The 13,326-nt window shown below is 39.8% G+C and overlaps 1 protein-coding gene across 1 annotated transcript in view; it reads left to right on the top strand.

Annotated features, from left to right (window-relative positions):
* The window catches only part of LOC104466063 (thyroglobulin-like), a gene marked incomplete at both ends in the record, with an annotated part of 62,116 nt that overhangs the window by 45,520 nt on the left and 3,270 nt on the right, over nt 1–13,326 (top strand). The window contains 3 exons of the mRNA XM_010079380.1: nt 3,174–3,338; nt 4,079–4,246; nt 11,615–11,796. Coding sequence (XP_010077682.1) covers nt 3,174–3,338; nt 4,079–4,246; nt 11,615–11,796 — 515 coding nt within the window. The remainder of the gene's footprint in view (nt 1–3,173; nt 3,339–4,078; nt 4,247–11,614; nt 11,797–13,326) is intronic.

Below are 13,326 nucleotides of genomic sequence, written 5' to 3'. Positions count from 1 at the left end.
TTAAAAGGAAAAAAGGCCAACAGGAATGCTGAGTGCAGCCATGTTATCCTTTGTGTCCTGAGCCTGTCTCTAATGTGGCTACAGCATTTAGGGAAGATTACTTTTTAATGTGAAAACTGCAGGCTCAAAAAGGAAGAAATTTAATTCTGGGCAGTCTCCAGCTTCTGCTCTCACTTATTTGTTCTTGGGTTTTTTTTGGTGAGGATGAGGAAACAATGAGCCTAAATTGTGATGTGAATTTAAAAAACAGAGAACTGGTGCAGTTTTGTTTGTCTGACTTCTGCAGTAAGAGAAGCCTTGTTTCCAGAGACTGGAACATAATGGTATTGCTTCCAAATACTGCCTGAATAATGTTCCAAGTTCCTCTGTCACCCACTTCCAGTCCCAATAAAAATTATGTATGAATAACAGTAGTGGATACCACATCTCTTTCAAACCCCAAACGCAAGACATGCTTCCTGAGTGAGGATGTTATAAAAAACAAAAAGTAAATTGAGGAAGTGGCCATTACCATGGAAAATAGAAGAAAAAAAACAGAAAAAAGAAGAGCATGTAAACCTGTTCTAACCACTCATGCAAAGAAGACAAAATATCCACAGCTAGATGAAGGCTCCAAACAAGAACTCTCCTCACCCCACAAATGTAGTTTAAGAAGTTTTGAGCTTTTCTTTTTACTGGTAGAGCTTGATCTATGTCTAATGGTAGCCCTTACACATCCAGTGCTGTGACATTAAGATTTGCCTGTCCAGGCTTTTAGCTCTCCCTCTCCAGAGAGGACTTGTGGGACACTTTATCCAGAACCTTTTGCAATCGTTGTTTGACTCAGTACTTGACCCAAGGGCAGTCTTTCAGTTTGTAGAGTTCTCAGAGACAGAGGAACTCTGCATAGCATTTTAAATCCCTGGGAGGAGATGTGTTTAAAATCAAGCATGAACTGTGTGATCTGATTTAGGTGTTCCTGCTCCGGCAAATTGATCTTTCTAGGTCCCTTCCAATCTCTAACATTCTGTGATTCTGTGTTTTGCTTGGCTCCAGTGAATTTTTGGATTCCATATGTCATCTGATCTCAGTTTTTTTTTATCAAAGTTAGCCTTTTAATAAGGCAACTTAAGAATTTCCACAGAAACATCCATTTTCAGAATTTGGGAAACTCAAACCCTTTAATTTTTTATGGTTTGGTTTGGTTTTGTTTTAAATGAGTGCCATTTAGAGGTAGTGGATACTTGATAAAACAAGCTGAGCACATTCAGATATGGTGTTGAAGAGTAACTTTCCCAGGTTAGTGGATAAATATTGTGCAGTACTAGATCTAATTTCTCTGGTATACCACGGAGACACTTAATTCCTTGCTCCAAATGAACAGCAAGAAAGCTACTCTTCTGAGGAAAGCTGGCATGTAGACAGTGTTATCCTTTTTGTAGTGTCACCCATCCCACTCCTGGTGAATGTTCTCTTCCGAAGGCCAGACAGAAAGGCAGCATTCTCATTCCGCATCCTGGGGAGACACCCACACACAGAGATGCTCTCATCGAAGATATTTTTCTTTGTCTCTCATGACCAACTGAGTCAGCACCTAGTCAATAGCTGGCAAATCTCATGCCTTACAAACAAAAAATAGGTCACCACAAATCCCACGTGAGGATAAAGCCCACTTGAGTTCTCACCTAAATTGAGGGCGGAAGTGAGGAATAAGACCAAGAGGTGTTTATTTCTTCTTCTTTGTTTCTTCTGTCCTCTTAAAACCAGAGATGTCTCTTCTGGTGACCCAGGATTGACAATCTTAGCTTTTTCTTTTGTTTATCTGCAACTATCTGCAACACAGTCATTAAGCTAATAACTGCTTGTTTTCCAGACCCCTTAAAAAAGAAGAGATAAATTTCATCAGAGTAGTAGCACTGGAAATTCTACATGCAGTGAGCTCAAAAGACTGTCCGCATCCAAACAACAGCTTCTTTCTAATTTTTTTTAGAAACCAATTTCTCCAGTTGTGAGCAATGTTATTCTATTAGTGTTGATGGGTCTGCTTGTTTGAAATACAAAAAATGACCTGGGTGCTGGCCAGGGCTGCACAGAGTTCTTTGAGCTCAAAGTTTTGAGATAATCTCAAATTAAGGATTTGCTGTTTGTTTTCTGTTTCTTTTTAATTCGTTCCTGGTTTTATGCTTTTTCAATCTTGTAGTTACGCTTTGAGCAAATTCAGTAAGAAGTTAATCGGTTGAATAGATCAGGATCTTTCATGTGATGCATCTAGGGTTTGGGTGTTTTTTAGACGATGGAAGCTCATCTTAGCAGTTATTATACTAAACTGATGTAAATGTTTGGAAATTAATCATTTGAACTGTGTCAGAGCTATTCCAGACTTTCTGTTCTAGGTCAGATCTTATCAGATGTATGCTAATTTATCTACATTTTCAATAAGTAGTTTTCATGGTTACTCAACAATGTTATACCATCTTTTCTTGGTGAGGACCTTTTCCATGCTGACACAGCTGTTGAAAAGAAACAAAGAGTCTGAGATAGAGATTGGACTGTAGCCTGTCCACTTATTTTGATGCGCTCTGGCTCTGGTTGATCTTCTACAGCTTGGTTTAACCTTTTTTCCCTATTACCGCTGCTCATAGCTCTTCAAACCCTCACTGCTCTCTGGGTCCATCATCTTAGTGTTTCTAGCCTACCTCTGTTTACATTAATATGAAAGTTAATGCCCATTTGGCCTTGTATCAGCATTATCCTCAGGTATAAATAGCTCTTCTTCATGGATTAATTTATAAAGATCATGCCTTGCTCTCAGTCCTTGTTTATCGCAGTTTATTTAGTCTCCTCTTGCATGATGGGCTCTTCACTCCCTGATGTGCCTCGCAGAACCTCCTTTGTATCTGCTCCTGTCTGAATATTTCTCCTTCCAGCAAAGTATTCAGAAAAAATTGTGACTTGGTTATAGACATAACAGACACTTCTCAGAGGTCTTCCAAAACAACCATGGCAGATCTGGAGACAGCCAAACATATCCTTCTCCTCTTTGCTTTGATCATTAGAATTTGCTTCTTATGATTTAAATTCCAATGTTTTACATTCTGCAACTTGTCAGATTTGGCTTCTCATCTTTCTTAGCTGGACCAGGGCACCTGGTGTTTTGACAGCATGTATTGACTGATATTGTCTTTCTTTTCCAGGGAGGTTCAGCTTTTTCTCCAGCATCTATTATTACTAAAAGGAGAGCACAGACCCAAGCAGCAGTCCTGGCTGAAGATATGGGATGCCCTTCATCCACCAGTGAGGAAATTGTTGCCTGCCTCCGCCAGTTGCCTGCTCATGTCCTCAATGATGCACAGACTAAGGTACACCATAGCAAAATATATGCCATTGGCAAGGAATCAAAAAGTTTCCATTGACATGAAGCTGTGAGGAAGCTATAAAAGATAAATTGGACTGAATCCTTGTGAAAGAGGCACTGGGCTAGCTTTGGTGGAGTGATGCTGATGACTGTGACATCCACCTTTCACTTATGAATACTCATAACTTCATCTTCCTTCAGACTAAATTTCTTTTGCACTACTTTGACCACATCTTGCAAAATTAATCTAAATATGATTTTTGCCTTCTTTCAATCTCCTCTCATCTGCCATGGGTGTTAACCTAGAGGAGAATTAAGTGTCTGTAGCTTTGGTAACTGCATTTTTGCAGAAAAGGAAGTGGGGAGGGGTATCAATGCTCTGTCTCTTAAGTGTGCGACTTGTGAACGCTGCAGTATGAAGAATTCTAGAGAAGGATCCTTTACCCACAGATTAAAACACTCACTAGCAATACATTTTCTGATTAGGACCAGCATAGAGCCAATCCCTCATTTAAAGCAATATTTTTATAAGACCATCAATTCTATTGGCCTATTCAGCTCATTTCAGCTACTGAGACTATCAGCAAAAACACTGTTTCCTGACAATGGTGAGTTTGCACTTACATTAATTGATCACTTGTTCACTTGAAGGCTACCGGCTTGGTTGTTTGAAGTATAAGTAAGATGGAAATGACTAGGGTAAGCTAAGTTAACTGCATTACTATTGCTTTTTTGCTAACCTAGCTCCTAGCTATAAGCGGCCCATTCCAGTACTGGGGTCCAGTGATTGATGGAATTTACCTTCGGGAACCTTTAGCTAAAGCCCTGCAGCGCCCTCAACTTCAGAAAGTAGACCTGCTCATTGGAACTGCTCAGCAAGATGGGTTGATCAGCAGAGCTAAGGCAATTAAGGTAGGAAAAGACTCTCTGTTAATTAACTGATGGTACTGCTGTTATTATGGTGATGGCAGCAATCATACGCAGCCAGGACAGATGCTTTTTGATCTCTACGATTTGTGAATTATACTCCATGCAAATATGCAAAGGTATTGTCCATCTCCAGGCAGTCCTGTTTAGGCTGGTTAATGGCATTATTGTATTTGTTGTTTAATGTTACTGGGGGAGATATGAAAAGGTAAAAGATTAGTAACTATATAGCATGTATTAATATGCAGCAGTATGTTTTACTGCCTCTAAAATCCTATTAAATTGCAATCTCCATTTACAAGGAAGAAGGCAAGTTCATAACTTGGTTATGAGGTTCTTCACTGTGTGGCAGGGCTAAGTCAGTCTTTTCCGTGACAACATGGTTTTTCACAGCAAAAAAAAAAAAAAAAAATGTTGTTGCCTTTAAGAAGTATATTTTCTTGTTAAGATGATTCTGACTATAGACTAGCTATGACAAAAAATAGCACTGGCCTGATGTGTGGACTAAGGTTTCAGGGAATAAAATGGTGAAACGGAAAAGAATTGTGTCCATGCTGTATTTTGGACATAAAAGTCCTCAAGAACATGAAGGCCTGCCCAGAGGGATTTTATGTCTTCTTGTGAACCCTGTGGCACTGTCTGTTCTTGAAACAGCATATCAACCTCTTCTAGTTCATTTGTCCTTCTCTACTATGGGTACAATAACGCTTCCCTGTTTAACCCTGCCAAATTAAATTAAATGTTCCGATGTGCTCAGATACATGCTAAGAAATCAACAGTAGAATGTAACAAGGCAGGAATTATTTTGAGGGTTATCTAAGTGACTGCAGGTCTGTTGCTGTCTTTCTGTAACAGCGTGGATTTAATCTCTCAGGAGGCAGTGAAAGGTCAGCCCCAGATTCTCTTTGCTGGTAGCCAATAACACACAGACCAATTTACTTCAGAATTAATGATGAAATTACTCCTCTGAAAGAAGGCTTTTTGACCCACATCAATAAAGTTTGTATTGCTTGTTTAGTCTCCATCAGAAGTTTCCTGCTCTTACTTCATGTATCTTTCTCTTTGGAATCAGTTAAAAGAGGAAGTCAGGCATAGGAACTGGACACTGATGCTGGAGGTCTGCAAATACTGATCCAGACCCTGTGAGAGGAATAAACCTCAGTAACCTCATTACGTGTCATGTGATAAAGACTAGGAAGTGAAATTCTTTCCTCTACCACTATTTCGACATGTGATGGTTGTCTGCAAAACCAAGATGAAATTCCATGCTGTATTAGAAATTATGCAACAAAACATGGTGTTATTGAAAGCCACAAGTGCTAAAAGCCAGCACTGTCAGGTTGAAATTAAAAGGAAAAACACTTGTAACTGAGAGCTCAGTAGTAAACTGTTGCCTTTCCAAAAAGAAAATCTGGAATATCTTCTTTATTTAAAGGCTTGCAGAAAATAAGATTGGAAGGGGATTCAAAAAGTTGGTGCAAATCAACCCTAAGAAATGGTCATGTCTACCTCAACCTGAGAGACCTGTTTTAAAATCTCCTACTGGACATCTTCTGATCTCCTTTGGCAATGGGTTTAACTATCCTTCCTTAGAAAGACAGTTAACTTTTGACTAGCTATTATAATAGTACCTATCTTACTTGGTGCTGCTGCTCTAAGCCAGATTCTATCTCTGTTCCAGAAAATTCATAATGTTCACGGTAGGTGGTTATGTTTTGTTTTCTCCCTTTTGACTTCCTTAAGCTTTTTTCATGTTCTCAGGAAGAACTGATGATTTTTTAATGTACATTTTCCTCTATTTCTATTTTCCTGTATCTTCAGATTTTTAGGGCTTGAGGGAATAAGACTGTTTTGACCAGTCTGTATTACTGTCTTCAGATTGTTTTCTGAAAGACTTGCTGCAAGGTTAAAGTTTCCTATTTCTTCCTTGCCTATACAGTTAATGTATTAATTGCTGGGAAACTGCAATGCTTCCTTTGTCATTGAGCTACTTAAGAAAACACATTTTCCAAGTCCTCAAGAGCTGTGTCATAGCCATGACCATGCATAGTTGCAGTCAAAGTCAGATGATAAAGTCCTGAGCAGGCCACAGTATTTAGCTACAGTGGCAGAAACTGGTGCGGGTGGTGGTTGTTACTGAAAGATCTGTGCCCTGTTTCCTCTGTCATAATATCATACGGGATCCTTGATCTGTGCTAACTGTCCTTTCCTCAAAATAGACCTAGAACAGGATTTGAGACAACCCACACTGTCGCACTCTTCTACTTGATTTGTTTTAAGGGTTTCCTTGAGGTAGATCTGACTTGCATCTTTCTGGGAAACCCCAAAGCTAATTTTACTGACATAATAGGGAAGGTGGGAGGGCTTAGGTAGTAGACAGAGCACTGAGCTCAACTCGGGGAACCAAGACATAGTTCCTAGTTTACCTCTGACTACAACCAAGTTATTTAATCTGTTCTACAAAGAGGGGATCAAATCTCATTGGGGTAAAAATTAATCTGTGGATGTGTTCCAACTCTGAACCATGCGTGTACTGGGCACAGCTAAAAGGTCCTGTGGCAAGTGTATGGAATTGGCAGTCCTTCATTTTCATCTCCTTTAGGGTGACTGATTTCAGTGCACTCAGATGCAAAGAGTGGCGAATAGAAAAATTTAACCCCTGCTGACCTGCTCCACCAGTTCCTGGAATAGCTGTGCTGGAAAATTCATCCAAGGGCTTGCTCTGTTAATCCTGGTCTTGCTGTTAATACTGATCCTGTAAATGGTAAAGAGACACTTATAGCCCTTTGGATGCAAGCAGGCTTGAGATGTGATGCAAATATTATCACTTTAGACTGGAGCTGCATGCAAGTTTTATAAACTCTTAGCAGTTGAGTCTTAGGAGGGAGAGTAAAACCTCTAGACTGCGACCAGACCTGGAGGTGGTAAATCCAGTTGTCATCATGTTGTTTTGTCGGGGCTTACTGGTATTTGGTTGTGTTCAGTGTCTCTGTACTCCCACTGCAACACTCTGCTTATGCCTGTGAAGAGTTTTACTATTGAAAATGTAATAGAAAGACAGAAGGCACCACTTATGTGCTAGCAAAACATTTATGTTTGATTTGTTTATGGTTAATGGCTGAGGTCTCTCAGTGATGCTTGAAGCAGGGAGTATGCTGAACATTCGTGCTCAGTGTCTTGCCGATGGAAATGACCATTTTATGACATTCACTTAAAAGCTTATTCATGTGAACTGAGACAGATTTACTACTTCCTGGAGCATTTCGTACTCATCCTCAGTGCAACCATCAGATGCTTGAAACTAAGTGAGAAACAAAGCAGAGTTTGTTAAGGGCATGGTAAGTGGTGCCATAATGCACTGTTGTGTGGCATATGGAGCGTTAAGCCTGAACCTGTTAACTGCAATTCCCATGGCAGACCTTCAGGGATATTAGCTTTGAGCAGTCATGGGTTAGGGCAGCTGAGCAGAAACCTCAAAAAATGTTGATTTCAAGTCCCAGCTGCACATTTTTTTTTTACCCTGTGCTATATGTGATGTTCAGCTGGGACAATCTAATGGTTCATACTGGCATTAAATATACAGAGTCATTCATGCTGATCTATATCCATGTTTGTCTGTATATGCATATAAGTCAGTATGGCCCTGTTTATGTCCTCCATATGTTCTGTGCCTGCTGTGTAATCTCCACGTTGCAAGGACTGTTAACTTTCTTTTTAGTTGGAAGACTAAGGTTGTACTTTATGTGTTTTCTTTCTTTTTGTTTCCCTCCTTAATACAAATGTAGTTGGCTGCAGAACCCAGAACCAAGACATAGGGGAGTGGGTAGATAGAAATCTAGTTTGTCTACCCCATGTAAGCAACTGGATTTATGCAGACCAGATCTTGCATCTTGCACTATATTAGTTAATTTCTTTATGGATAAAGGTATTCCACAACATGCAACAGATGGCAGATATGTGTATATTAATTGTAATGACCAGGGGAACAGTGTCCTGATAAATGCCATCAGTGAGGAGAATGGGCTGATACCAGCTCTGTACTTCATCTTGTAACTAGCTGGAATCTTTGAAATAATCTCCTGAATGGCAGGCAGGTCTTTCACTATCTTTTGTGACAACATTTGTCAAATACCATTTAAGACCTAAGACCTGCACATACTCTGTTATTGTCACTGTTCTAGTTTGTCAGAAAAGTATATTTTGCCCCTTGGGAGATGTAAACGTTTGGTCTACCAACTGCTACATTTTCTTTTTAAATAAAACAGTGGGCCAGATTCAGTCATATGCTCCAGAATAGGAGGAACAAGAATAGTAAGTGTGTTTAGACAATATTTATGACTGATATGACTGTTTATGACATCAGAACATTAGAAAGCGATGCACCTACTGTCTTTTATTATTTTCTTTCTTAATTTCTAAAAAAGCTGAAAACCCCCACTACAAGTCTGAGATCAGTTGCTAACACCTCTTTAAAGGTTAGCAGAATGTAGATTATTTTACATAATGTGCAGATGTTTCTTTTAATCTGGTAGCAGCTGTTGTAACTACTGCTATTTGAAAATTGCTCTTTGGTCATGTATTCTCTAATGGGAAACATTTGTTGGACATGGAAAATTGGTCAAATTGAATCAGTTTCTGAAAAGTTAAAATGCTTTGTCTTTTAATGTTTCATGGGTTTTATTTTGAATTTGCTGCTTTGTTTTGTGCTATCATGTTAAAGTCAGATGTTTAAATTATATTGTATTGTAGCCAAAGCATCACTTGAGACATTGTGTTTCAGATTGTGCTATTTTAGTGCTGGTTGGGATGAATATTCTCAAAATGTCTTACAAACGCCAGTTCTGTTTCTCATCCATCTCTGCCTGTTGAGTCCTCTTTCATCTGATTTAACATCTCAAGGATCTCTGCTATCAATAATTGCTGAGAAAGGTCACCAGAATTTTTGGGGCATTTTGAAGATCACAGAAACTAGTACATAAGCACAGCAAAAACCTAAGACCGACCGCACTGAGTCACATCAAAGCCCCATTTAGCATGAAATGCTGTTTTCAGCAGTGGCTAAGAGTGGATGTTTGCAGGAATACATTAAGCAAATCTGATACTTCTGTTAAATGTTCTCCAAAGCTCTAGCACTTTGCAGGTCAGGGACTTCCTGGCCTGAACTGGTCTTTCTGTAATTAACAACCAAGAACAGAATTACTTTTTTTTACTTCAAAACTTGTTCGTGAAACTTCATCTTCACTAATTTTGGCATCCAAAAAACCATGCGGCAAGGAGTTCTTCAGCGTAACCATGTGTTGTATGATGATCCATCTCCTTCTCTGTGGTTTTCAACTGTAATGTTTATTTGATGCTTTGTAGTTGATGAGGCACTGAAGGATCAGTTCCTAGGGTACATAATCAAGGTCTTTTTCTCTACCTTTTTCTCTCAGTTTTATGTTAGCCATGACAGGTGTAGAATAAGGTAACAAATCCATTAAAAAAACCCTCCAAGAATGAAAGCATTGCATGGAAGTTGCTTCGTACAGGATGTTTTACACATAAGAGCTTGGGTGCTGCATTGACACAGAAAAAAGTCTGTTCTTTTCCATATCTATTAGACAAATCCAACTACTCCAGTCACCAAATCAGAGATTCCTAATTAGACAGCAGCAATGCTTCTGCTGGTTAGTAGGAAGCTGAATTGATATGTGCCAAAGCCGATGGGAAGATTGCTTTTTAATTCAGTGAATCTGCAGTCAGGTCTTCAGCAATAATTTCTGTTTCTTGCAGAAAAATATATGTGTCCTTGCTGTATTTAAACTGAATGATTCTGCAGGCAAGTGTGCTATACAGTTTCATATGTGGCATTTGTGCTCATGAAGTGACGTGTCATGTGTGAGTTGCAGATCTTTTCTGAAATACAGCTGTTTTACTAAAACTGGCACCACGCGACTCTTTTCATATTACATGGGCCAAGATCTATGAAAAGAAGAATTTATTACAAATACAAGGAGAATTGCCAAAATCTTTTCAGACCTTAAGAAATTTGGTAGTGTTTGAAATCTCTTGTAAAGTCACTTAACCAAAATGCACAAAGCATTAGAGTGTGTCAGTAAGGACAGGCCTCGGCTTCAGTAGACGGGAACTTATTTTCCATCCTTCATTTCTGTGAATCTGTTGAAAAGTAATTATTCCCTCTGTACTTTCTGTATAGGGTTGTGGAAAGACCTAGCTGCCTGATGAAAACCAGCTGTGGACCATCAAAATAATATATTCAGTAAAACATCTATGCCAACTGGGCTGGGCAGACACCAGCCTATTTTGCATCAGACTGACTGCCCAAAATAATATAGGTGGTTTATTAGATCTTTCTCTCCAGAGTGCTTATACCAAGCTTCAGCCAGCATGCACCGGTGAGGTGCCCTCTTTAGAAAGGACTTGATCCACGGGAAGGTTCAGCTCTGTTTCTGAATGTGAAATAAATTATTCCAAATTTAAAAAAAAAAAAAAAAAAAGCTGAAAAGTCTGAATTGAAAAAATAGAAAGCTTCCTCAAAGAAAGACATGGTGAAAACTTCCAGCAGTCTTTAGCTTTGTTAAAAATTGGGTTGGGTAAGCAGTTTGACATAGAAGATGGTCCCCCTGCTATCAGTGACATGAGCGCTCTGGTCTGGGGGAAATGCCTTTATGTCAGGGAAGACTTTAGACCACAGATCTCAGGAAAATAACATTTCAAGGTATAACTGTCTGAAAGGCCCTAGGGGTTATGAAGTTTGAAGATCATGGCACTACTTTCATTGGGATTTGGCGGAGAGGGATTTCTCTTCCAGGGCTAAGGCAGGTATTAGTCCAGAAGGGACCTAAGTACAGGCTTTATGGCAGCCACTTTTCTTTGTAGGTGTTTCCAGAAAAGGCAGAGGGATATAGCTATGAAATGAAATGGCTATATGGCATGTTTACTTTCTGGACTTTCCAAAGGAAAGGAGCAATATCTCCCTCTCTCTCCTTTAATTTTCCTGCAGGGAGCTCATCAGAAAGGCAGCATCAGGCACACTCACACTGGACAACTATCCATGTGGGTTACTGGGTTTCTGTAGTATTAGAGCTACATCTGTACAGCACTGTACCTACGATTTAGACTTACCAGCTTAGGGATTCAGTCCTATAGTGTGTTTTGAAGAAGCCAATACAGCTGCTGGTGACAGTCTTGGGAAAGCAAAAGTACAACTGTCCTCTGCTGCTTTGCCTAGGAATCAGAGATTGCAGTAGAGGGGACTCACTCCAGCAGAGGAAAATCTGAGCCTATATTGTTCCATTAAAAAGGTATCTGCTGGTTTTATTTGTAAACTCTGTGTATGCATTTTGTTCTCAGAAATTTGAAGAAAGTCAAGGAAGAGCCAACAGTAAAACAGCCTTTTATCAGGCTCTGCAAAATTCTCTAGGAGGAGAGGACTCCAACTCATTCATTGAAGATGCAGCTACGTGGTATTACTCCCTCGAACACTCAACTGATGATTATTCATCCTTTTCCAGGGCTTTGGAAAATGCCACCCGGTAAGAAACTCATCCTATTACAACTGTGTGATTGGCATTAGAGCAAGGTTTGCTTTGCTTATCTCAAATGCGCATTTAGATTCTGAAAAACTTCAGAAATTCTTATACAAAAGAACAGAAAATGAGAAATATGATTTAATTTTCCATGAGGTTTCCAATGTCATTACTAAAGAGAAATTGAACCGACTTTTAGGCCTTGTGAAAAGTTTGAATTGTCTTTCCTGAACTGTATATTGAATTCAAACTACTAATGCTTCTTTGTGTGCTCTTCCCTGCCAAAGGTATCTTGGTTGTTTGCACACTCTGCATCAACTATTTCTTGAGTCTTCTCATCCTTGTTACAGTAGGAGAACTAATAGACTGGCTTTTATTCACAAATGGTCACCTAATTATATAGTTAGATACTTTTCCTTGTTTTTGGAAATTTGGAGAATGGTCAAGTTTTAAAACTTTGATTTCAGCAATGACATAAATTTTCATATTATGAAACCTGCAAAATGTGTTTCTGCACAATGTCAGGCTTTCTCCAGGTGAGTATCCTGTGTAAAACAGTGAAGCATTTATGAATGTTCAGAAAAGTGGCTCTCAGCCTCATTCTGTGCATTGCTAATCTCCATTTTACCCATGGCAGAAGAATCCCCTTAAGCTTATTCATGTGTTTTCTTGACCCTTGTGTAATCATTTATACCAGTGTACATGGTGAGAGAAAGCAGAATCAGGCAGTAGGAATCTTTTGTAGGAAGTCTTCTTGTGGAGGTGAAAGGAGAACACACTATATCTGACTCTTGTCTTGTTTGATCCACCAGGAACCACTGTAGACTCACAGTGCCTCCCAGCCTCTTTTGAAGGGAATAGTTGTGATAAAATGTCAGCAGATCTATGAGCAACTTACCTCCAGTATATACACTCCCATACTTTGCATGGAAACATTGCATGCAGGGACCATTGCAAAGTGAAAGATGAGCAGTGGCCCATGTTCACACCACCTCATATATATGCATAGCTTCAGCCCTTAAATGTCCAGCAGTTCTGGATAACAGTTTGAAGAGTTCATTGCCTGTTGAACTAGGACTCCACAGCAGTCATGATACCTATGGTAGGGCATAGAGACTGGTGTCTATTACAGAATTGTAGAATGGTTTGGGTTGGAAGAGACCTTAAAGATCATCAAGTTCCAACCCCCCTGCCATGGGCAGGGACACCTCCCACTAGCCCAGGTTGCTCAAAGCCTCACCCAGCCTGGCCTTGAACACCTCCAGGGATGGGGCATCACAGCTTCTCTGGGCAACCTGTTCCAGGGTCTTGTGTCACGTGGTGGTTTGATCTGCTGAGAAGACTGTAGATTTTGCTCTCTGCCCCATGGGCAGCCAGCTTGCTTTAGCCAGTTACAGGTCTTGAGCTGTGGTGGGGCGAGCCCATTTTTCTGAAGGGAGGCAAACTACGGGGAAATCTCCTTACCTCCTTTTTCCTGCCTCTATGCAGTCTTGAGGGCTGAATATTCAAATTGAACAGATTTTCAGAAAACAAACC

Source organism: Pterocles gutturalis, unplaced genomic scaffold (genome assembly GCF_000699245.1).
Source record: "Pterocles gutturalis isolate BGI_N339 unplaced genomic scaffold, ASM69924v1 scaffold289, whole genome shotgun sequence".
Lineage (NCBI taxonomy): Eukaryota > Metazoa > Chordata > Aves > Pterocliformes > Pteroclidae > Pterocles > Pterocles gutturalis.
This window is presented reverse-complemented; position numbering and strand designations above follow the sequence as displayed.